The sequence below is a fragment of the Hyla sarda genome, chromosome 5 (assembly GCF_029499605.1).
Source record: "Hyla sarda isolate aHylSar1 chromosome 5, aHylSar1.hap1, whole genome shotgun sequence".
Taxonomy (NCBI): Eukaryota; Metazoa; Chordata; class Amphibia; order Anura; family Hylidae; genus Hyla; species Hyla sarda.
In genome coordinates this window covers 184,764,085-184,791,189 of record NC_079193.1, presented here as the reverse complement: position 1 = coordinate 184,791,189, position 27,105 = coordinate 184,764,085, and the positions used below count along the sequence as shown (strand labels likewise).

The 27,105-nt window shown below is 39.5% G+C and overlaps 1 protein-coding gene across 3 annotated transcripts in view; it reads right to left on the bottom strand.

Moving 5' to 3' along the window:
* Positions 1-27,105, bottom strand: part of LOC130273681 (uncharacterized) — an 84,470-nt gene that overhangs the window by 13,222 nt on the left and 44,143 nt on the right. For all 3 annotated transcript variants that reach the window (XM_056520889.1, XM_056520887.1, XM_056520888.1), the window contains exons 4-10: positions 22,855-22,985; positions 20,304-20,460; positions 15,759-15,895; positions 13,586-13,720; positions 5,916-6,073; positions 3,593-3,719; positions 1,682-1,867 (exon numbers count right to left, since the gene is read on the bottom strand). In XM_056520889.1, coding sequence (XP_056376864.1) covers positions 1,682-1,867; positions 3,593-3,719; positions 5,916-6,073; positions 13,586-13,720; positions 15,759-15,895; positions 20,304-20,460; positions 22,855-22,985 — 1,031 coding nt within the window. The remainder of the gene's footprint in view (positions 1-1,681; positions 1,868-3,592; positions 3,720-5,915; positions 6,074-13,585; positions 13,721-15,758; positions 15,896-20,303; positions 20,461-22,854; positions 22,986-27,105) is intronic.

The window sequence follows — 27,105 nt, the reverse complement described above, 5'->3', positions numbered from 1 at the left end:
CTGTCTGAGTACATGAAAAAACAAATTGTTGCTCTGCATTAAGATGGCCTAGGTAATGAGAAGATTGACAAGACCCTGAAACTGAGCTGCAGCACATTGGGCAAGAACATTCAAGTTCCATTCAGAACAGGCCTTGCCATGGTTGACCATAGTTGTGTGCACATGCTTAATGTCATATCTAGAGGTTGTCTTTGGCAAAGAGATGTATGCGTGTTTCCAACATTGCTGCAGAGGTTGAAAGCGTGTGGGGGGGGGGGGTCAGCCTGTCAGTGCTCAGACCATATGCCACACACACTGCATCAAACTGGTCTGCATGGCTATTGTCTCAAGAGGAAGCCTGATGCACAAGAAAGCCTGCAAACGGTCTTCTGAAGACAAGCAGACTAAGGACATGGATGACTGGAACCATGCCCTGTGGTCCGATGAGACCAAGATAAACTTATTTGGTTTAGATGGTGTCAATCTCATGTGGCAGCAACCAGGTGGGAAATACAAAGAGTGTCTTTCCTACAGTAAAGCATGGTGGTGGGAGTGTCAAGGTCTGGGGCTGCATTAGTGCTGCTGGGACTGGGGAGCTACAATTCATTAAGGGAACCATGAACCTGAATATGCACTGTGATGTACTGAAGCAGAGCATGATCCACTCCTTTGAGAGACCGGGCTGCAGGCTAGTATTCCAACATGATAACAAACACACCTCAAGACCACTGCCTTGATATAGAAGCTGAGGGTAAAGGCAATGGACTAGTCAAGCATGTCTCCAGACCTAAACACTATTGAGCATCTGTTGGGCATCCTGAAATGGAAGGTGGAGGAGCGTAACGTCTGTAACATTCACTAGTTCTGTGATGTCATGGACAAGTAAACAATGACTCCAGTGGCAACCAGTGGAGCTCTAGTGAACTCCATGCCCGAAAGGCCTAAGGTAGTGCTGGAAAATAATTGTGGTCACACAAATTATTGAAACTTTGGGAGGTTTAACTGTATGTTAAGTTATTTTGAGGTAACAACTACATTAACCACTTGAAGACAATTTTGCAACTTTGGGGGGGGTCAGGTTGTTTTTACAATTTAAAGTTAAAATCACATGAAAAGATATAATAAAGGGGTGTACTCACTTATATGTGATATATAGTGTATATGTTTTAAAACAACGGACCCCAGACGGAAAACCGACAGACTCCATTTAAAGTCAATTGTCCGTGGTGTCTGTTGTGTTCTGCCCAGTTAAGGGACCAATCAGTGCAAAAAAAGTGTGCACATAGCCTTAAAGGGGTACTCTGTTGTAAACATCTTATCCCCAAAGGATAGGGAACAAGATGTTAGATCGCAGGGGTCCTGCCGCTGGCTGGGGACCCCCGTGATCTCCGGCCCAGCAGCGACGTGAATGGAGGGGGCGTGGCGGACGGAATCGCCAGTCATCAGGCAAGGAGCGGAGTTTGCCACAGCAGTGATCCCGGGGTTCCCCAGCAGTGGGACCCACGGCGATCTAACATCTTATCCCCTATCCTTTGGATAGGGGGTAAGATGTTTACAGGGGAGTACCCCTTTAATCATCTCTATGACAAGTTAAGACTTACTATAGTATTTTAAACATTGGGCAGATTTTATATCACATCAGGATAAATACTAGAAGCAAACAATTAAGAAGGATCTGTAGTATCAGTTGATGCTGACTTACTGGTTCCCCAACATCTGAGCTTGCCTATGCGGTGGAATACCATTGCCAATGGCACATTACTTGTGCCTCCAAACCGAAACTCCTGAATCGGCAGAGTAGACTTATCTGTTATGGCTCCCTCATCCATTCTCCACAAATTGTCATATGCATCACAGTTACAAGTAGTGGTACCCAAGGCACATTCACCTAGACAGTGTATACATGTAGAGTAATGTTAGAACATAAGCATTTTCATGATCTAAACATGTCCTCTTTACATACATATGTCAACATATAAAATTCATGTCTCTGACTGAACAGCACTGAACCCAGTGACACTACATACTGCTCAACAGAGGCATAGACCATGTTATGTTATGGTACAGTAACCTTATCATTTTTCTAATTTCATAGACTAACTTCTTAAATAAATAAATGCAATTAAATATCCATATAACTAATATGAGCAATATAAAAAAAAATTAAATTGATTTGTATAAGCATTTATGATAACTAATATTATACCTGTTTGGTATAATTTCATCATTCAGGTTGTGTTCACACTTTTAAGTTTCCAATTATAATTATTGAATACAAAGCCAAAAATGGGTTTCAAAAGAGAAGTTTTAGTGTTTCCATTATAAATTTTCTCCATTTATATTTTGTGGTTTCTTATTTAGCAATTGCAAGTAAAAATCTGAACAAGTGTACATACCCTTAAAGGGGTAGTCCAGGGGTGAAAAACGTATCCCCTATCCTAAGGATAGGGGATAAGTTTCAGATCGCGGGGGGTCCGACCGCTAGGGCCCCCGCTATCTCGCTGTACGGGGCCTCGGCTCGCTGGCCAGATAGCGCATGTTGAACACCGCACGAAGCAGCAGCCGACACGCCCCTCAATACAACTCTATGGAAGAGATGTAGACTGCCGAAGGCAGCCCTCCGGCTCTGCCATAGAGTTCGAATGAGGGGGCGTGTCAGCTGCCGCTTCATGCGGTGGTCAACACGCCCCCTTCCCGCGGGCTGCCGGGGCCCCGTACAGGAGATCGCGGGGGGCCCCAGTGGTCGGACCCCCAGCGATCTGAAACGTATCCCCTATCCTTAGAATAGGGGATGCGTTTTTCACCACTGGATATCTCCTTTAATTTTAGTATCTGGTAAAAGATGGAAAAAAGCCACATATTTCAGTGATATTTATACTTTACCGAGCAGATTTACTCAAAAACCTGTAAAAATGTTTAAACAAATTTTTAGTGTTTGGTTACAAATTAGAAAAAGAAATACTATAGGTATTTTTTTTTCCATAAATGCTTCAATAAGCGTTGTCATTTCAACAAACTTTGCATAGATCAATAGTATAAGAGAATATAAGAAACTTTGTAATATATTTTATAAGACAAAAATGCTTTTATCTTCTGTTATCAAGCCTTTTAATGTACACACGGCAGCTTATCCTGAATATCCACCTGAAATGACAGGTATGGTTTAAAGCAGCACTCCTTAGAGTTCTTTTTTTTTAATTTTTATTATACCCCAAGTAGTTATCCGGATAAGTTAAACAGCCATTCTGGTACTTATCTTATTGGTGGCTTTTTTTTCAAGATGGGATCCCTATTGGTTTTGCTGTTACACCATGTCTCTATACAATGGACTGTACAGCAACTATTCATTTCTTCTGGACACACAATGTCAGCGCTATAGTAATGAATAGTAAAAGTTACTTCCAGGCCATATAGTAGACGCATTGGGCTCTGGTCGGACATCTGGTTACATGATTTAACACCTGGATCAACGGACTCCTATATTTAAAAATAAGCCACCAATAAGATGACCACCTGTATGACTGTTTAGCCTATCCTGAAGAGAGTAAAATGACAAAAAATATTTAGAATTTTAGAGCGGTACAGAATTTTCCAGATTTCTAGAATGCCTTACCATTTTCTCCACACGCACATCTTCCACTATTTGTGCTGGCTCCACCCCATGAATGAATCTGTTCTCCATCTCTGGAGACCCACCATCCCCATGGTCCGTCCAAAAAGCGTACATGCCGGCAGTCTAACTATAACATGAACAGAAAGCCTGTTTGCATTTAAACTTCATAATATGGGACATGTTATCACAGTCTTCTCCCTGTTTGGGTTCACGACTATAGCAGTAATGACAGTTCTGGATAGTTCAAGAATACACCTTCAAAATCCCTTATAAATGTTACTGCGTTAAGGAATATTGGGGGAGATTCATTAAAACGTGTGCAGAAGATAAGTTGATCAGTTGCCCATAGCAACCAATCAGATCCCTTCTTTCATTTTTGAAAAGGCCTCTGAAAAATTAAAAAAAAGCGATTGGTTGCTATGGGCAACTCAGCAACTCTTCCTCTGGACAGGTTCTGATAAATCTCCCTCTCATTCTTTATAAATAGGCTAGAGTTAAGGTCTAAACTACAGTGAACCAAACCTTGAATAAAATGTTCTATAACTCATCAATATTTTTATGTCGGTTTTGGCTGTTTCCCGACTCCTCTTTCCCTTCACATTTACTAAATTGGCTCACATTTTATGCGCAATTCTTATTTTCGCTCACACAATGTTTTTTCGGGTGCAAGACATAAATTAATAACCCGAGCAGGAAAAATTCAAGTCACAAGCTCAGGGACTGTCCAGGCATGCTGGGAGTTGTAGTTCTGCAACACCTGAAGGGCCAGATGTTACAGAACTACAACTCCCAGCATGCCTGGACTGTGTGGGCATGCTGAGATTTGTAGTTTTGCAACATCTGGAAAAACACAATGGTCTCCAAATTGTGGCCCTCCAGATGTTGCAAAACTACAACTCCCAGCATGCCCAGACAGTCTCTGGGCATGCTGGGAGTTGTAGTCTGGAGGCAGCGGTGGAGGCGATCGTCACTACTGCCTCCACCGCTGTCACCGTCTGATGCTTACTGCAGGTCCCGTCTGCAAGTCCCCACAGATGCCGCAGCCGATATTGCCGCCAGGTACCCGTAACCCCCGCCGCCGCAGTGATCATCTCCCCACCCTGTCCTGACATCCAGGGGCTGGCCAAGCGGGGATTTGAATGGTAACTCCACCCCCCCGCCTCCAACTGCCATTGGTCAGTAAGTAAACTGACCAATGGCAGGGGATAGGAGGGGGGGGGAAACAACCTGGCTGCAAGTTGTGGGTTTTATAATGGTAAAAACCCGACTAGTTTTATTTTTTTATTTTTTTATAAATTGGTAGGGTTTGGCCAAAATGTCAGGAACACACCCCTTTTTCGGTTTCCTAAGGGAAAATGTCGGGAAGGTCGGAAAAGTATGTCGCATAAAGGCACATAGCTTGCGCCATGAGGCAGACATTGTGCGCTTTAAATATCGCAAAAAAAATGACAAATAGCTGTCGGGAAAAGATTAGTAAATGACCCCCTATAACTCTATACAGTTACTATACTGCAAACATCATTTCTTACACTGAAAGCAATACTATTTAAAAGTACACTGTTAAGATAGTGGACCTCAGCATCTATCTTCATTATAAAAACTTTTGGCATATTCTAGGCACATGTCAACAGTTTTCATCCACAGAAGTGTCTCAGTACTGTATGTGAGCAGGACAATCCCGTAGACTTACATCCGGAGTCTGCCCTGGTCTGATTGGTCAGGATCTGAACACAGACCTAGAGTGAAAAGGTTCATATGTTTATAACATACCAAAATTTTTTTATAATGACAGGTACACTTTAATATCATAAGTGATTTGATTAAAATACAAATTTATGAGTACAGCAGCTTAGGCGAGAATGCTGCCCCTATTATCATATACATAAAATAGAGTAACAAAAGTATACAATCTGAAAATAAAGATTAGAAAAAATATTCCTGTGTGTATAAGAACTAAAAAAGGTTATACTTATTACCCCCTCAATACCCTGAACCACTACTGATTGAATGTAGTAATTAGAGATGAGCGAACTTACAGTAAGTTCGATTTGTCACGAACTTCTCGGCTCGGCGGTTGCTGACTTTTCCTGCATAAATTAGTTCAGCTTTCAGGTGCTCCCATGGGCTGGAAAAGGTGGATACAGTCCTAGGAGACTCTTTCCTAGGAATGTATTCACCTTTTCCAGCCCACCGGAAAGCTGAACTAATTTATGCAGGAAAAGTCAGCAACCGCCGAGCCGAGAAGTTCGTGACAAATCGAATTTACTGTAAGTTCGCTCATCTCTAGTAGTAATGCATGAACTAAAAACCTGTGTGGACTTACTTTAACAAACTGTTCACAGTGTTCAGAAATGGAAGTCAGGGTGTAAAGCTGAGCCAAGGAAGTAGCTTTGTATGTGATGACCCTAGAATAACAGCCAGGAGTCTGACAGCTAGAAACTCTTTCTTTGCCTTCTGAATCATGTCCAACAATTGTTATGCCTAAAAAGCAATACTATGCTGTAAATATAAATACATGAAAAAAGGTGTTTGTAAAAGTTTAAGAATCTTCCTATGACACATATTATAAGTCAATACAATTATCTGTTAATGATTAAACATACTGTTGGGCTATCAATAATTGTCAATAATTGGCTTTGAATAAGGCATAATTCAATCGGTCTAGCATATTAAAATTGTCTAACAGCTTTTCCTAGAGATTTCCTCTACTACATCTATAAGAAGACCTAATAAGTTAAATTATGCAGCTGCTGATTAGTATACCAACAGGAAGTCCCACAAAGGTGTCTGTCTTTTTGATCAGCATTGCCCGCAAACCGCCCCCCCCCCCCCCCCGAAGTCATTCCTGTTACATAGTTGAATACTTGTAGACTAAGGGTGAGATTTATCAAAACCATTTTTGAAAAGGCCTGTGAAAAATGAAAGAAGCGATCTGATTGGTTGCTATGGGCAACACAGCAATTTTCTCTTCAAGTCCTGGTCATACCTCCCTCTAGCCAAAGTGCAATTGTTCTGCAAAGTTGATTATACCTTTTCACAAGTGATTTTTTTTTCCTGCCATTGGGCTTACATGGCACTTTATCATCATGTTACACAAAAAGCCATCAACTGAATGTAGCCTCAAATCAGACAAACCAAGGCATAAATAATATAATCACACTTTCCACAAAAATGGCGGGTTGGGCAGGGAGTTTATTGTCTCTTTAAACCCTTTTTTTATACACATACTGAGTCCTCCAACCAACTTACATTTTGCCACTTACTTCACACTTAGCTCAGAGGTGTACAATAGGTGTACAACACCCAGACCCTCCTTCACCGTACATTCCTATCCTGAAGCCATGAACCATGTGATTGCCACAATATTAGGCAGTATATAGTTCATGGCCCTGAACTGTACCCCACCCTACCCCCAATAGTGATGATTAAAGAATGACAATACAAACAGAAATGTATTTTAAGATAAAGAGGTTTAATAAGAAATGAAGGCTTCTCTGATCTCCTTCATCACTCATTGTGTGGTCTTTTTGCTTCTATGAATATAAGATGTTAAAGGGGTATTCAAGGCAAAACCTTTTTTTATATATATATATATATATATATATATATATATATATATATATATCAACTGGCTCCGGAAAGATAAACAGATTTGTAAATTACGCCAGTAATAAAGAAAAGGGGTCCGGCAACTCACAGTAAGACGCTAGCTGCTAATCGACACGAGGTCCGTCCATGGGGCAGGAGAAGGTGAGGGAAGCTCAGGAGGCGATTAACTGGTTGATTTCGTGCACATGCACTTCATCCGGCCTCTAAAATTACGTCATCGCAACCCCACTTTTATATCCGGATCAATTCGTTCACGTGACCCAGTGTATGTGGAAAAAATCTAAAACTTTATTGAAGTCCTCAAATAATCAAAAAAGTGCAAAAACTTCATAAAATATATAATAGAGCACAGGACAAATTTTCATATCCAAAAATAGTTATTCAATAAAAGATAGTTATTCTATAAAGGGAGAGAGATCAACTTTATCATTCAAGCCTGCCGGCCCTTGAGCTCCGAGGCGAATAATCCACTTGGCTTCTGCACGGATCAACATTGCATCCCGGTCTCCACCATTCTCGGGTGGTTTAACTCTTTCTAGGCCTCCGAATCTCAGATGATTGGTATTACTGTTCTGACATTCTTGCATATGTGATATAAACGGGTTGTACCGCGGCCGGTTCTAATTGTATATAAATGTTCACGAAACCTGGTGTTCAAATTTCTTTTTGTTTTTCCAATATAAAATCTCCCACATTTACATAATATGAAATATACTACAAAAGTAGATTTACAAGTTATTAATACCGGAACTTTGTGCATATAACCTCCCAAGGACACTGTTTCAGTAGCTGCGTTAAATTTACAATAACCGCATCCACCACATTTTTTGTTACCTTTCGGTTCGTATTTAGTTAACCAGTTCCTTTGCGTTTTTTGCACAGTATTCTTTCTTTTATTCTTTTTGATGTAATCAGAAATGGTTCCATTTTTTCTGTATGTAATAATGGGATACTCCTTAGTTATTTCAGCGATGTCAATATCGTTTTGGAGCAAAAACCAATTATTCAAAATAGCACGTCTTATTGCATAATTCATTTGACTATTCTTGAATGCAAAAAAACATCTTTCATTATTTTTATTCTCATTTTTCTTTCTACTTCCCTGTATTAATTCTTTCCTAGAGCAATTATCAATTTTATTCCTTTCATTGTCGCAAAACCTGGTTGGGATAGCCTCTTTTTCTTAATCTGGAAGAAGGATTTTTAATCTTATGGAGAGCGAAATATGTACATTTTGGACAATTAACTCGCTAAAAGCCTATTATGATTGCGGACGGGCACCTCGAGGTTTACGAGCATATAAAATACCTTCACAATTCCTCAATGATCCCACATTTATAGCAACAGGGAAATCAGCACATATTACTCATGCTAATAATTTATTCAAGATTATTCTGGAGAAGAACCAACAAGAATACAATAATATTATAGAAGATTTGATTAAATTTAAAAAAGGAATATAAAACAAGAGTATCAGCAAGTCAATATGAGAATTTTTTTTTAAATCTAGAGAAAAAGAATTTGGTACTCCAAGCAGAAATAAAAGAGAAGAAAAGGGATACATTTCTTAGAGATAAAAGAGATTATGACACTAATAATGAATTTTCTTGGCGAAGCAATATGAATAATAAAGGTAGGAACACTAATTATAGGAAAAGAAATAATAAAAAGAAAAGAAGCCCCGATTATTGGACCACTGAGTCAGACACCTCAGACGAATCGTCTAAAGACGCCCCTAACTCAAGGTGTGAACAGGCAGCAAGTGGCCCTTTAGAAAAAGAACGAGGAGGGGTGGAAGAAAAAGAAGAAAAAAACAGAGAAATGTATCAACACCGTCCCTATTACAAACGCAAAACGGTATCTTGGAGGAATTAGAAGAAGATAGATTAGTTCTTAACCTGTCAGATATAGAAATACCGCAGATGTGCTACGAAGTTTTGTCTAAAGGCTTGAACTATGGAATTAGGAAAAATTTAGATTTTGTGTCATTTGAAATAGATCTTTTTAGAGCTATGAGAAAGATTAATCTTAAGAAGTTTTTTTCCAAATGCACTGGTGAAGATTTTAAAAAGAATGATAATGTCCCATGCACTATTGGACCATTGGGTTTTATACCTTCGTATGACTTTAATAGTTCAGAGTTACAGATTGTACATGCACTTGCCAATTTGGCTGAAAGTGAAATTTCCACCACGGTCGCCGATGTTAATACACATGGCGAGAGTGATGGGACTAGGTTCACTAAAGGGAAACCCTCCTCCTTTAACCCTCCAATAGCCCCCGGATCCCCTCTAGATTTATTTGGTAATGCAGTTTTAAGGGAAGTTAAAGCACTGATTTACCCTGATCAGACTCCTAATTTATCCATACAGGAAAAAAAAGCACTGGACTGGATTGCCTCGAGACCTGATATCATAGTAACCTGTTCTGATAAGGGCAGGAGTATTGTTATATTGTCCGCTGAACAATACGACAAAGAGGTCACACGCCAACTTAGTGACCAGAATACTTATGAAAAATTAATTAGCGATCCCACTAAAAAAACCTTAGAAAAATTACGTACCTTTCTCAGAGAACAAGTAAGTAAAGGAGTATTGAATACAAAAGAAGCTGAGAAATTGATTCCACTCAATCCCTCGAAACCTAAAATATACATACTGCCCAAGGTACATAAGACGTTAATTAATCCACCTGGTCGACCAATTGTAGCAAGTATGGGCAGCGTGACTGAGTACCTATCTAAGTATATAGATTGGATATTGCGCCCTATTTTGGAAACTACTCCGTCCTACCTTAAAGATACGGGAGATTTACTTGATTTTCTAGGTAGTTTCCCTTGGCAACCAGAATACTAGTTATGCTCTATTGATGTCGAGAGCCTGTATACTCGCATACCACACTGTGCGGGTATACAGGCGATTCAACAAGCCCTTTCTGAGACTGATAAATCTCCACAATTTACACATTTCATATGTGAGGCATTAATGTTTATTTTAACAAACAACACGTTTCGATATGACGGTAGTTGGTATAAGCAAAAATATGGAGCGGCCATGGGGACACCTACATCTTGCACTTATGCAAATCTATTTTTGCCAATCTTTGAACGTGAATATATATACACAACATCTAATCCATTCATCAGAAATATTAAAAGGCTACATGAGATATGTAGACGATATATTGATTGTATGGGAGGGTTCAAAAGAGGGGTTTGACGATTTTGTTAATTATCTGAATTTGGTCAATGATAAAAATATGACTTTCGCCAGTGCATTTGGGGGCAACACTTTGAATTTTTTGGATGTACGCATCACTATCAGAAATAATGTTATTCAAACAGAAGGTTTTCGCAAAGAAATAGCAAAAAATGCATATTTACATTACGGTAGTTCACATCCAACTAACATAAAAGACTCTATACCATTTAGCCAAATGACAAGATTGAAAAGGATAAATAGTGATGAGAATAAATGTGAACAGCAACTAAAGGAACTGGTTAACTAAATACGAACCGAAAGGTAACAAAAAATGTGGTGGATGCGGTTATTGTAAATTTAACGCAGCTACTGAAAAAGTGTCCTTGGGAGGTTATAAGCACAAATTTCCGGAATTAATAACTTGTAAATCTACTTTTGTAGTATATTTCATATTATGTAAATGTGGGAGATTTTATATTGGAAAAACAAAAAGAAATTTGAACACCAGGTTTCGTGAACATTTATATACAATTAGAACCGGCCGCGGTACAACCCGTTTTATATCACATATGCAAGAATGTCAGAACAGTAATACCAATCATCTGTGATTCGGAGGCCTAGAAAGAGTTAAACCACCCGAGAATGGTGGAGACCGGGATGCAATGTTAATCCGTGCAGAAGCCAAGTGGATTTTTCGCCTCGGAGCTCAAGGGCCGGCAGGCTTGAATGATAAAGTTGATCTCTCTCCCTTTATAGAATAACTAACTTTTATTGAATAATTATTTTTGGATATGAAAATTTGTCCTGTGCTCTATTATATATTTTATGAAGTTTTTGCACTTTTTTGATTATTTGAGGACTTCAATAAAGTTTTCGATTTTTTCCACATATACTGGGTCACGTGAACGAATTGATCCGGATATAAAAGTGGGGTTGCGATGACGTAATTTTAGAGGCCGGATGAAGTGCATGTGCACGAAATCAACCGGTTAATCGCCTCCTGAGCTTCCCTCACCTTCTCCTGCCCCATGGACGGACCTCGTGTCGATTAGCAGCTAGCGTCTTACTGTGAGTTGCCGGACCCCTTTTCTTTATTACTGGCATTTTTTGTACTGCATTTATTCTGTCCAGGCACCACTGTTACGCAGGATATTCTTCATGTATATGGACTACCACTATACATTTTCTTGGATAATTGTGGGACCTCTTATAATTCTATTCATTGCATTGTTTAACAGACCGTTAGGTGCCATAGCCACCATCTTTTCTCTACTTTATATTATAAGATTTGTAAATTACTTCTATTAAAAAATCTTAATCCTTCCAATAGTTGTTAGCTTCTGAAGTTTTCTGTCTAACTGCTCAATGATGATGTCACGTCCCGGGAGCTGTGCATGATGGGAGAATATCCCCATAGGAACTGCACAGCTCCCGGGACGTGAGTCATCAGAGAGCAGTTAGACAGAAAACAACAAGTCAACTTCAGAAGCGAATAACTATTGGAAGGATTGAGATTTTTTAATAAAAGTAATCTGTAAACAAATCTGTTTAACTTTCCGGAGCCAGTTGATATATATAAAAAAAGTTTTGGCCTGGAATACCCCTTTAATTGTATCTATCTATCTATAGCTGGCAGGTAGATCAGTACTCAAAATCAAGTAGGTGGGTGCAAGCTGTGTTTGGACCCCGGTCCTAGGCCCCTCTGGATACAGCAAAGGCGAAACACAGCAGCACTCCAGACGTAATGGTGAATGGTGGCTTTATTATCACCAAAGAATGTACAGCAATGTTTCGGCCACCTCACGTGGCCATCATCAAGCCTTAATGATGGCCACGTGAGGTGGCTGAAACATCGCTGTACATTCTTTGGTGATAATAAAGCCACCATTCCCCATTACTTCTGGAGTGCTGCTGTGTTTCGCCTTTGCTGTATCTATCTAGCTATGTAGTGCATTAAAGGATATGGAAACCTGTGCTATATTTTCATGATTTATTTGTTACCTAAATGCAAAATTTTGCAACTTTCTAAATTCTTTTTCACTACAGGGGTCCTACCATGTACTGTATTTATCGGGGGTATACACGCACCTACACGCACCCTCATTTTAACAAGAATATTTGGGTAAAAAAACTTTTTAACCCAAATTTCCTTGTAAAAAGAGGGTGCATCTTGTAGGCCGGTGCGTGGTATACCCTGATAAATTCTGGCCCCCGCAAAAGCCGCTGCGTGTTATAAGGTGATAAATACGGTAACAGCTACTCAAAGAAAGATAAGATAAAGCTGTCAGACTGACTTCCTGCTCGGCTTGTGGACAGGGGAAAAGGATCATTGGAGGACAGCTCCCACAGGCTATAGACAAGAAGAATACCACACAAAAGACAGTTTGCATGGAGAGAATCACAAGGGCTGTGTAGAAAGGAAGCTCCTTCTGTGTAAAACTCCTTTCCCCTCCCTGTCAGTATCTAAGAGAGCAAAAAGTCTGTCTGACACATGGTAGAAACATTTTACTGAAGACTATTTAGAAAGTAACTTAATTTAGCATTAAGGAAGCTAACAAACAAACACAAAAAAACAATGTGAATGCCTTTGAGTCAAGTAACATTGTAAAGTGAAAACTAACAGGGACTTAAAGGAGAACGTCAGAATATAAAAATTGTCCTCCATACTGCCAGAAAAAAATAAAAATAAAGATGTACATACCTTCCTTTGCTCCCCCGGGCCTCCGGTAACCGGCTCCGTTCTCCGCCACGATCCTCTTCCTGGTTGGCGGTGGTCGGCTAGTCATACTGCGCTCAGCCAATCACCGGCCGTAGTGAAGTCCCCACTCGGCCGGCGATAGGCTGAGCGGCAGTGTGAGAACACTTCAAGATACTAAATTCTTCACTACACCGGCACCTGCTGCCGGGGCCGAAAACGTCACACTGCCGCTCAGCCTATCGCCAGACAAGCTGGGACTTCACTGTGAGTGGCTGAGCGCAGTATGACTCGCCGGCCAACAGCAACCAGGAAGAGGACCGTGGTGGAGACCGGAGCCGGTTACTTGAGGCCCCGGAGGAGCGAAGGAAGGTATGTACATCTTTATTTTGTTACTGCCGGCAGTATGGGGAACAATTTTTTATATGCTGGAGTTCTCCTTTAACTTAGAATGGTATATTGTAGATATATATATATATATATATTTACCTGTAGTACTGTCTGATGCCATATCACACTCTACAGGGAAGTCACTTTCTCCTTGGCCAACACCATCTGGGTCTATGGTATAGGTCCCAGATTCCTGAACTCCAGCATTCTTCAGATTAGCACAGGACGTATATACTATGCATCAAACAATAAAAAGGATCTCTCTTTACTACTCCATACAAAATATAATATACTGCATATAGAAAAATTATTGTCATTATCTAAGAGCATGAGGAGCTGCATTCTTTTTGGGGGAAATGTATCAAAACTATTTGTTGCACTTGCATGGCATGTGATAAATATATATGGAGCTAGTAGACCTTTTTTTGAAATTACACTTCAGTGCACCACTGATTAAAATTATACCCATCTTTACATGCTTTTCTACTACTGTTCTGCTTTAAAAAAAAGTCAAACCTTTTAAACAAAATAATTATCTTTACAATTGTCGTATTCTGATTCCTAGAAAATTTTTCGCTTTTTTGCATATATGTGGCTTTTTGATCACTTTTTATTCCATTATTTATACGATGTGACCACAAATCATCAATTTTGGATTTTTATTGCTTTTACGCCATTTACCGTACATAGTTATAAACATTATAGCCCTGATTTACAATTGTAAACCTGACCTGTTTTGTTGGGTTGCGTGCCAGATTCCGGCACATTGTGCCAGAAATTCTGTCTGCGCCCGAATTTGCGCCAGAATTGAAAAAACCCCAACCAACTCTCCATTTTAAAGAGAAACCCCGAAAAGGGGCATGGCAGTTGGGGAAAGGGGGTGTGGTCGCCTAAAAGGGGCATGTCCCCAACATTTTCGAAAAATCTCAACATTTCCACAGAAAATGTGGTGGATTTGAGCTGAGGAAAACCCTACAGCTGAGAGCATGTGTAAAAAAAAAAAAGTAGGGAAAAGTCCAAAATGGAGGGAAACCTTAGTAAATACAGTGGAAAAATATCTGGTGAGAAAAAAATCAGGGCCTATATTTTATTGGTTCTGATATTGAAGGAGTACTCCGGCGCGCACTTTTCTCATTTTATCCGGTCCGGGCTGCAAAAAAAAAAGAAAACAAACTTTCTCTTACCTGCCAACGAGCCCCCGGAGCTCCGGTACACTCCGGTACAGGTGTTCGGTCCCCGGGCAGTATTCTTCTTACTTCCTGTTAGCCCGGCACGTCACATGGAGCTTCAGCCTATCACCGGCCGCAGCGATGTCCCGCCTCGGCTGGTGATAGGCTGAAGCTCCGTGTGATGTGCCAGGCTAACAGGAAGTAAGAAGAATACAGCCCAGCGACCGAACACCTGTACCGGAGTGTACCGGAGCTCCGGGGGCTCGTTGGCTGGTAAGAGAAAGTTTGTTTTCTTTTTTTTGGCAGCCCGGACCGGATAAAATGAGAAAAGTGCGCGCCGGACTACTCCTTTAATGCAGGTGGCAATACCAAATATGTAGGGGTTTGGGTTTTTTTTTATTTAAAAAAAATGGAAAAAGGGGCATGATTTTATTTTTATTAGAGGGGCGGGGGGCCAAGTTTATAAAAAAATAAAATAAAATAAAACTTTTATATGCAATCATTAAATTGCTAATACTGAATAGCATAGCTTTAACTCAGTGTTATTAACAATTTATCTACTATGAGCAGGTTGGACCTGGGGACCTGAATGGAGCGAGTGAGCAGACCTCTAGAGAGCATTCAAACTGATTGGACCCCACATATATGTTTCGGTGGTGGCAAACGGTTAGGGGGACTTTCACTGCGGCACTTAAGTGTCATTATCGCTATAGACAATGGCACTTAAGGGGATAATGACAGACATAGGCGGGATTACCATTATCTGTCATTAACCGTGAGTCCATAGATGCTAATAGCAGCCATTATTCACAGTCTATAAAATAAGGTCTCGCTTCATAGGCTCACTGTACACTACAAGTACATCGCTGTGCGCTTAGGACCAGGCACATATACGTCGCATGTCCTCTAGGGTATAGGTACCATTGTCTTTATCGCATAATCAGCTATATAACATTAGCTCAGTAACTTAGTTAATGCCTAAGAGCTGCCAGATTCCCTTTAACCGTCTCCCAATGCTTGATGAAAAATATATATATATATATGTGTGTAGCCTGTGTGTGTGTATAGTAATATTATAAAGTAATTGCAATAAAACTTTTTACCTTGGCAAATAACAGCTGCTCTTTCTCTTGTGCCACACAGGCCGGTATTTTTCACACTGCAGTTCTCCAAAGCAGACTCCTTTCCATTGCAGCTAACAAAGGAAATGGCCCACGAGGCACTGTCATCTCCTATGATCCTTAAAAAAGATAAAAACAATAACGGTGGAAAACTAATTTTTGTTTTCACATCAACTGGTGCCAGAAAGTTATACAGATTTGTAAATTACATCTATTAAAAATTCTTAATCCTTCCAGTACTTATCAGCTGCTGTATGCTCCAGAGGAAGTTGTAAAGTTCTTTTTTGTCTGACCACAATGCTCTCTGCTGACACCTCTGTCCATGTCAGGAACTGTCCAGAGCAGGAGAGGTTTGCTATGGGAATTTGATCCTGCTCTGGACAGTTTCTGACACGGACAGAGGTGTCAATAGAGAGCACTGTGGTCAGACAAAAAAGAACAACTCAACTTCCTCTGTATTATACAGCAGCTGATGAGTACTGAAAGGATTAATATTTTTTAATAGAAGTCATTTACAAATCTGTTTAATTTTCTGGAGACAGTTGGTATGAAAAAAATTGTTTCCCCACTGGAGTTCCCCTTTAACTATAAATTGACTATCGCTTAGGAGAAAAACTCTAAAACGTAACTTTCAACTATTTTCTTTAGGACAAAACTAATAATAACAATAATCCCAAGAAAGCAGCAACTATTCAAATTAAGGTGCCGGCTGTTGAAATACAAACTCATTGGTGGCCACCGCCTGGGTGTGTACCACTTCTAGAAAACAGACTTATGTATGTAATTGTACATAGACCTACAAGGAAGGAGTGGAAAGTAGAGGGAGAGGGAAGAGGACCTGGGGGAAAAGGAAGAGCCTTATGGATGGACGGCCCTTACTTACAGTGGGGCAAAAAAGTATTTAGTCAGCCACCAATTGTGCAAGTTCTTCCACTTAAAAAGATGAGAGGCCTGTAATTTTCATCATAGGTATACCTCAACTATGAGAGACATAATGAGAAAAAAAATCCATAAAATCACATTGTCTGATTTTTTAAGAATTTATTTGCAAATTATGGTGGAAAATAAGTATTTGGTCACCTACAAACAAGCAAGATTTCTGGCTCTCACAGACCTGTAACTTCTTCTTTAAGAGTCTCCTCTGTCCTCCACTCGTTACCTGTATTAATGGCACCTGTTTGAACTTGTTATCAGTATAAAAGACACCTGTCCACAACTTCAAACAGTCACACTCCAAACTCCACTATGGCCAAGAACAAAGAGCTGTTGAAGGACACCAGAAACAAAATTGTAACCCTGCACTGGCTGGGAAGACTGAATCTGCAATAGGCAAGCAGCCTGATGGGAAGAAATCAACTGTGGGAGCAATTATTAGAACATGGAAGACATACAAGACCACTGATAATCTCCCTCGATCTGGGGTTCCACACAAGATCTCACCCCGTGGTGTCAAAATGATCACAAGAACGGTGGGCAAAAATCCCAGAACCACACGGGGGGAACCTAGTGAATGACCTGCAGAGAACTGGGACCAAAGTAACAAAGGCTACCATCAATAACACACTATGCCGCCAGGGACTCAAATCATGCAGTGCCAGACGTGTCCCCCTGCTTAAGCCAGTACATGTCGGGGTCCATCTGAAGTTTGCTAGAGAGCATTTGGATGACCCAGAAGAGGATTGGGAGAATGTCATCTGGTCAGATGAAACCAATGTAGAACTTTTTTTGGTAAAAACTCAACTCGTTGTGTTTGGAGGAGAAAGAATGCTGAGTTGCATCCAAAGAACACCATACCTACTGTGAAGCATAGGGATAGAAACATCATGCTTTGGGGCTGTTTTTCTGCAAAGAGACCAGGAAGACTGATCCATGTAAAGGAAAGAATGATTGGGGCCATGTATTGTGAGATTTTGAGTGAAAACCTCCTTCCATCAGCAAGGGCATTGAAGCCAATTGAAAAAAACAACTGAGTCACTTATGCAAACAAGTACAGTGTCCAATGGACACAAATTTTATTGAAATGACAGCGACAATACAAGTGAGGTAAAAAACATTTTAAAAAAGAGGAATACAGCAAATAAAGATGATATCACCGGTTCCGCCCACTAAAATGGGTACATGCTCCTTAATTATGTAGATAACATGTGGGTTGTATGTAAAGGCAACCAAAGACAATAGTCAGGTTGCAATATGTAAACATACACAATGTATAATATATGTATTGCACCTATATATTCATAGCAGCAATGGCAACACACCTCACAATGAGGTAAAAAGGTGCTACAAAAGACAAAGTGTCATGTGCATAGACATACAGTGATAAGAACAAATGCTAGATACAAAAAAACATGAAAATATTACCAAATAAGAGCAGCAAGTGGGCAGACACCGGGATAGCACCACTCCAACGTACGTTTCGGTACGTCACATTCGTCCCACTCCCAGACTGTCTGCCCACTTGCTGCTCTTATTTGGTAATATTTTCATGGTTTTTTGTATCTAGCATTTGTTCTTATCACTGTATGTCTATGCACATGACACTTTGTCTTTTGTAGCACCTTTTTACCTCATTGTGAGGTGTGTTACCATTGCTGCTATGAATATATATTGCAACCTGACTATTGTCTTTGGTTGCCTTTAGATACAAGCCACATGTTATCTACATAATTAAGGAGCATGTACCCATTTTAGTGGGCGGAACCGGTGATATCCCCTTTATTTGCTGCATTCCTCTTTTTAAAAATGTTTTTTTACCTCACTTGTATTGTCGCTGTCATTTGTGTCCAATTTGTGTCCATTGGACACTGTACTTGTTTGCATAGGTGACTCCGTTGGTTCTTCCTTGTTTTGCATTTAGTTTTGGTGTTCACAATATAATGGCCCACATACTTATCCTGGGGGTACATCTCTACATAGATATATAAATCTACCCAGTTGTCTTTACCCCAGGGTGTTGTCCTTATATATTTATCCTAATCCTAGATGCATAGAGACCCTAGGTATAATAAAACTTTCACTTCCTAAAAAAAATTAAATATTGTAAGGCTAGGTTTCCACAAAGGTCTTTTGTGGTGTTTTTTGGAAAACTGCACTGCAGTTTCTGGGCCAAAGTCAGAAGTGTATTCAAAAGGAATGGGAAATATAATGGAAAGACTTTCATTTCTCCCTCCTGCTGAATCCACTTCTGACCTTTGCTCAAAAACTGCAGTAGCAGTTTTCCCAAAAAATGCCACAGAAGAACCTGAGTGGAAATCTAGCCTCAATGAACTTCCTCTTTGTAACTTACAGTGAATATGGTGATATACCATCTACTATAAATTCTAGAGATATCAGAAGTCACCACATAATTCTATGGTAACCTACATTTAGTGGTTAGTTTAATACATTCAGTAGGACTTTTTATTAAAAGTTGTTATTACAGTGTTGGAGCGCTATTACAAGGCCCAACATGTTTTCTCCTAAGAGCCATAAAGTGTACCTGTCATCAACAAAAACGTTTTATATCATGTAGATAATACCATTATATGTATATTTGTAATATACATTGGTTAAAAAAAAAAAAAAATGTTGTCCCTGCAGCTATTGCATGTGTATCTCTATGAGGAGTCCAAATACAGGAAGTGAGGGTGGACAAGCAGGGCTCTGTGCACTGAGGACAAGCGGGGCTCTGTACACTGAGGACAAGCGGGGCTCTGTGCACTGAGGACAAGCAGGACTCTGTGACATGCTACCGGCTCACACATCAAGATGATTGACAAGCCAGAAGCCTGCACAGAGCCTTACTTGTCCTGCCCTCACTTCCTGTGTTTGGACTCCTAATAGAGACACACAGACAATAGCTGCAGGGATAGCACTTTTTCACCCAAAAATATACACATTTTTTAACCAATGTATATTGCAAATATACATATAATGGTATTATCTACATTATATAAAAAGTTTTTGTTGACAACAGGTACACTTTCATATAAGGTTTGAGTATTGTGTGGGGAGAGCTGCAGGAATGATAGCCGCCTTCTGCTTTCATAATTCGTAAGAATCACATCTTCTATTACATGGAAAGATGTAAAACTAACAATTTGACCAATAACTGCCCCTTTAAATAGGGCAGTTCATGGGAACAGTGCTGCAGTAAATCGATGCAATCACATCCATAATTTATGAAGCCTAGGCTTCTGGCTCCTATATATTGTTTACTTCCAGTGCTGGAGCTGTGAAGAACATCTGACTGGTGGGAGTGCAGGGTGCCTGATCCTGTGGATAGGCCACCATTAATTTTACTCAGAAAACCACAGACTTGGTTATAAACATCTCCTGACTCATTCCTGAGGTCCATTCTACATGAGGATATACCATACATCACATTAGGAAAATAAGCAGTATATTTGTACAAGCCTCATACTATTTAAAGCTGGGTATTACTAATGTATAAGCCATATAAAAATTATTGTAACATAAACATATGATAGGTGTTATATTTTATACCTTCTTTCAAATGCGTGATAATAATGTAAGTATTTACAGTACCTGGTAGCAATTGCAGGGCCAGTGAAACCAAGTTGACGGCAAACTACTTGGGCTTCATTGTTGGTCCACTGCTTGGCACATATGTTTCCTCGTATTCCTTGGTACTCTATTTCAACCACTCCTTCTAGGGAGTTTTTCCCCTCAGTTAAAGAAACACCTTCGAAAAGAAGTTATATAACGTTTTAAAGATAAATTATTACATATAAAGACTTGTTCACATCAAACAGTACTGATTACATTTTTGTAGCTATTTTTGTTACTGAAGAAGACTAGGTATGGATGCATAAAAAGACAAAAACGATGCAAACGCCCAGTGTCACAGTTTCAATCTTTACCATTATAATTTTTCATAAAGAAGGCCATCTCTTGGGTTGACTAAACCAAATGTAACAATAACTAACCAAATTGTAAAAATGTGAACTACTGTAGATATAAAGCTGATGTGATAATGGTTCTTTTCTCCACTGTTTTCTTTCCTGTGGCTTTGCTAGCTTTACAAGGTATTTTTAATTTTAGGATCCAGTATGATGTGCAAAATAAAAGTTTATGGCCAGTACTGTTCTCTGCTGTGTTGTTTTAAAGAAAACCTGATTTCAAATATACAGTTATGGCCGTAAATGTTGGCACCCCTGACATTTTTCAAGAAAATGAAGTATTTCTCACAGAAAAGGATTGCAGTAACACATGTTTTGCTCTACACATGTTTATTCCCTTTGTGTGTATTGGAACTAAACCAAAAAAGGGAGGGAAAAAAAGCAAATTGGACATAATGTTACACCAAACTCCAAAAATGGTCTGGACATAATTATTGGCACCTTTACAAAATTGTGGATAAATATAAATTGTTTCAAGCATGTGATGCTCCTTTAAACTCACATTGGGCAAGTAACAGGTGTGGGCAATATAAAAATCCCACCTGAAAGCAGATTAAAAGGAGAGAAGTTCACTTAGTCTTTGCATTGTGTGTCTGTGTGTGCCACATTAAGCATGGACCACAGAAAGAGGAGAAGAGAACAAAAATTGAGAACAAAAATTGTGGAAAAATATCAACAATCTCAAAGTTACAAGTCCATCTCCAGAGATCTAGATTTTCCTTTGTCCACAGTGCGCAACATTATCAAGAAGTTTGCAACTCATGGCACCGTAGCTAATCTCCCTGGGCATGGACGGAGGGGAAAAAATGATGAAAGGTGTCAACGCAGGATAGTCCGGATGAATGCAGCCCCAAACAAGTTCCAAAGATATTCAAGCTGTCCTGCAGGCTCAGGGAGCATCAGTGTCAGCACAAACTATCTGTCAACATTTAAATGAAATGAAACGCTATGGCAGGAGACCCAGGAGGACCCAACTGATGACACAAAGACATAAAAAGGCAAGACTACATTTTGCCAAAATGAACTTGAGTAAGCCAAAATCCTTCTTGGGAAAACATCTTGTGGACAGATGACACCAAGATAGAGCTTTTTGGTAAAGCACATCATTCTACTGTTTGCTAAAAACGGAATGAGACCTACAAAGAAAAGAACACAGTACCTACAGTGAAATATGGTGGAGGTTCAATTATGTTTTGGGATTGTTTTGCTGCCTCTGGCACTGGGTGCCTTGAATGTGTGCAAGGCATCATGAAATCTGAGGATTACCAATGGATTTTGGGTCGCACTGTACAGCCCAGTGTCGGAAAGCCAAATTTGCATCTAAGATCTTGGGTCTTTCAGCAGGACAATGACCCCAAACGTGTCAAAAAGCACCTAGAAATAGATGGCAACAAAGCACTGGAGAGTTCTGAAGTGGCCAGCAATGAGTATAGATCTAAATCCCATTGAACACCTATGGAGAGATCTTAAAATTGCTGTTGGGAAAAGGTGCCCTTCCAATAAGAGAGACCTGGAGCATTTTGCAAATGAAGAGTGGTCCAACATTCCGGCTGAGAGGTGTAAGAAGCTTATTGATGGTTATAGGAAGTGACTGATTTTAGTTATTTTTTCCAGAGGGTGTGCAACCAAATATTAAGTTAAGGGTGCCAATAATTTTGTCAAGCCCATTTTTGGAGTTTGGTGTGACATTATGTCCGATTTACTTTTTTACTCCCTTTTTTGATTTAGTTCCAATGCACACAAAGGGAATAAACATGTTTATAGCAAAACATGTGTTACTGCAATCCTTTTCTGTTAGAAATACTTCATTTTCTTGAAAAATTTAAGGCGTGCCAACATTTACGGCCATGAGTGTAGCATGTGATGGAGCATACTGTGAATTGGTTATACTATGCAGATTTTGGGAGTATGCATGACCGTACACATGGTGGTCATATTTAGAATCTATAGGATAGGTATCTTAAATAAACCCTCAGCATGATGCCTGATTCATTTTTTTCTGCATCATTATTTAACAACAACCTAATATTTAAATTAAATGTTGCAGAATCTTTTAATACCTTTTTTATTGGCCTGACAGTATTTTGTCACGCTCAAGTACATTATCAGCATTTTATATAAACTGAGTAATGCTTCGAATTGTTAAAAGTTTTACATTCTGTTAAAGTTCCTGTTACCTGATAAGGTCTGTGTGGCCCAGAACTGCACTGAAATTCCATCCATTTCTACTGAAGAATCAGATCTCATGATCACGGTCATCACATTGGAAGAAGCATGGATTCGGGGAGGAAGTTGTGATCCACAAAACCTGGTAAATGGATGAATGAGATTAAAGAGTACCTCTTATTAAAAGTTTTTTTTTATATATTTTATAGTTTAATATATATAGATTGGGCTGGAGAATTTGTAATTGGATTCTATAAAAAAAAAAAATTTCCTTTCATGTGTTTTTTATTTTTGAAATTTTGGCCACTAGGGGTCTCCCTAGGAGTCCCTGTTTCAGTTATTTCAGACTCACACCAGCCTGGCTGCTGAGTCCGACATCGCATACTAAGCGCAGCTCCCCGCCTGTCAATCAGACAGGTGGGAGTGAGCTCTGTGCGCGTATCCCTGCAGGGCACGGCAGCTCTGTACTCCAACGTTCCTCCTCTCTGTATGGCACATGTATAGCCAAACAGAGAGGAGGAGACTCGGAGGCTGCCGTCCCTGCCCTGTACTCAGCCTGTATGAGCACTCCTGAGAGGGAGCGCAGCATGCAGGAAGAAGGGCGGAAGTCGGCCTTGGCAGGCATCAGATGACATCGCGCCTGCCATGCCACAACCACTTACTTCCTCCCCTCGTACACAGCTCAAAACTGAGCTACCAAAGATAGAGGAATAAACAGGGATAGAGATAGTTAGAGTCAGGGACAGATGGGGAGGGGGATTAGGGAAAGTTTAGTTGATGATAGGTACTCTTTAAACATATGCCTGAAGAAATATGCTCCAAAAAACGCACAAGACGGGCAGGAAGAAAATATAAGATAAAAAGATATCCCCAGCGGAACTGCAAGATCCCAAAACAGTAATGAATTATGATGGTGATCATAATTAGTGTTGAGCGGCATAGGCCATATTCGAATTTGCGATATTTCACAAACATATGGACGAATATTCGTCATATATTCGCTAAATTCGCATATTCGTAATATTCGCGGTTTATTTTTGCATATGCGAAAATTTGCGTATGCGAAAAATTAGCATATACAAAAATTAGCATAAGCTAAAATTCGCATATGCGAAAAATCGCACACCAGTCTCACACAGTAGTATTAGAGCCTTCTTTACACCACACAAGCTGGAAGCAGAGAGGGGTGATCACTGTGATGTGTACTGTGAAAAACAAATATTCGTAATTACGAATATATAGTGCTATATTCGCGAATATTCACGAATTTGCGAATATGCGATATTCGCGAATAAAATTTGCATTGCAAATATTCGCGAGCAACACTAGTCTTAATGTCATTAATCTGTCTTCTTATATTAGAACTGCAGATTAAATTAAGTTGTAGCAGGGATTATCTTTTGTTCCTTCTAAGAAATTTTATTTAATTTTTGAGACTGTTAAAGATGTAAATTGCTTGCCAGATCACTAACGGTTAAGAAACAAGTGTGAACATGAACCAGGCATATCAGATCAGTTGTTGGAATTTAGACAAGACAATAATAATTTATATCTGTCAGTACAGGATCAAATTGTAAATTATAATTTAATGTGTCTACATGTTCAATCTTTAAAAGATGTTGATGAAAATATAGATCATTTGTTATTTAAAGGGGTATTCCGGGAAAAAAACTTTTTTATATATATCAACTGGGTCCGTACATTGTATGTTGAGTCTGGTTTCAAGTTACAATGGTCCAGAAAAGACCATTGTATGTTGAAACGATTGTATGTTGAGGCCATTGTAAGTTGAGGGATCACTGTATTTAGCAAGGGCTAGTCACCCTGCTGCCTCTATCCCTTGTATTAAGGGCAGTGATGGTGCTGTGGTGGTTGACCCCCAGTTGATTAACTCTGTTTTTAGGGACTTTTACTCCTTTTTGCATGCTTCCTCTTTTATGCCCTGTCAAGGGGAAATTCTATTTTTCTTAAGTGACTTATCCCTTCCCATGCTTAGTCGCACTCAGGCGGAGGCGTTAGATGCCCCCTTTACAGTTGAAGAGGTGGAACAGGCCATATATGTGATCTTCCTCATAGGAAGACCCCCGGTTTAGATGGGATGATAGGTGATTGGTATAGGATGAATGAGGAGCGACTGGCCCCTATACTCCTTAAATTGTTTCACTCGATAGATGCTGCAGATGCTCTTCCAGACTCTATGAGGGAGGCGTTGATTGCAGTGCTCCCCAAGCCTGGAAGGGACCCATTGCTGCCTAATTCTTATAGACCTATTTCCCTTTTGAATGTTGATATTAAAAGGGTACCAGAAAGTTATACAGATTTGTAAATTACAAAAAAAAATTGTGCAGCTCACAACCAAAAATGTGAGGATAGTGTGATTAAGTACCGGAACCCACCGGCCAAAATAATATCAAAGTGAAGTATAATATAATCACGGTGAAGTATAATATAATCACTCCTCAAGATCTTTGAGGAGTGATTATATTATACGTCAGATTTGTAAATTACTGCTATTAAAAAATCTTAATCTTTCCAGTACTTATTAGCTGCTGAATACTACAGAGGAATTTATGAAATTTATTTTCTTTTTGGAACACAGAGCTCTCTGCTGAATCACGAGCACAGTGCTCTCTGCTGACATCTCTGTCCATTTTAGGAACTGTCCAGAGCAGCATATGTTTGCTATGGGGATTTTCTTCTGCTCTGGACAGTTCTTAAAATGGACAGAGATGTCAGCAGAGAGCACTGTGCTCGTGATTCAGCAGAGAGCTCTGGGTTCCAAAAAGAAAAGAATTTCCTCTGTAGTATTCAGCAGCTAATAAGTACTGGAAGGATTAAGATTTTTTAATAGAAGTAATTTACAAATCTGTTTACCTTCCTGCCACCAGTTGATTTAAAAAAAAAAAAAAAGTTTTCCACCGGAGTACCCCTTTAAGATCTTGGCTAGAGTGCTGGCTCTATTGTTATTAATATCAAGAGTGTGCAATAATGATGATTTGTATATCTATTTAGTAGGATACTTGTGCAGGTGTATTTTCTTCGCAAGTTGGATATTGTTTTTAATTTCATTAAGGTCATGTGTGAACATTGTCTTTAGTCTGCAGGTGAGGGAGGGTGTTAATCATAGGTATTTAAAGGGGTAATCCCGTGGAAACCTTTTTTTTTTTTTTTTTTTAAATCAACTGGTGCCAGAAAGTTAAACAGATCTGTAAATCAAAAAAAGCAGGTAAATGCCAGCGATTATGAAACTTCACCTTTATTGGAACCACGTAAATCATCGACATGGAGAGACAAACATTTAAAATTCCAGGAATCAGCGCCAAGCATGACGCGTTTCAGGTCATGTGACCTTTCATCAGATGCATGGTGGGAAGCAGAGGGGTGGGGGAATATATCCCAGCCTTCTAATGGAACAGGTGAGTAAAACATCTATCCCATGACAGGGATTAACCCTGTCCGTTCCAAAAGTTGAGGCGCCCCTCTGCTAAACGTAACAGGTATAAAATCAAAAATTATTAAGAACCTATAACATAGTTATAAACTGAGTGCAAACTATATATATGAAACCTGTATATTATTAAAGAGACACACAATATACATTGGGAGGAAAAAAAAAAAGTTGCAAAAAAACACCAATAAATAGTGAAACAATAATGTGTGTGAAATATCTAATAGCAACCTAAAACTAATAATGAAGAATGACGTCTGATTTTAAATTCAACCCATGTGGTTGAAATGTACGTAAGGAGTAAATCCAAAAGATTTCCCTATTACGTAATGATTTGATGCGTTCTCCACCTCTGTCATGTGAACGAATTATTTCGATACCCGAGAACGAAAAATAAGCTACATTGCCATCATGGACATTTTTTAAATGTTTGGAGACATTTGATGCGTTAGTGTAAGAACTGCTGCCAATGGCTCTAAGATGTTCTTGGATGCGTTTTTTCAAGGTTCTTTTTGTACTGCCGATATAAGATACATTGCAGCTATTACAATCTATTTTGTAAATGACGTGAGTAGATTCACAATTAATAAATTCTTTAATCGGTACAGAATTCGAATCAGGAATTGAAATCGTAGAGATTTTAGCAGCATGTACACACACAACGCATCTAGGTAAACTGCATTTAAAAAACCCATTTGTTTTAATCCATGAACGAGAACCAACAGCAGAGACAAGTGGCAGAGCACTCGGAGATAAAAGATTACCTAAATTAGGGGCCCGTCTGCTCGAAAAATTAATGCAAATTTTTAAATAT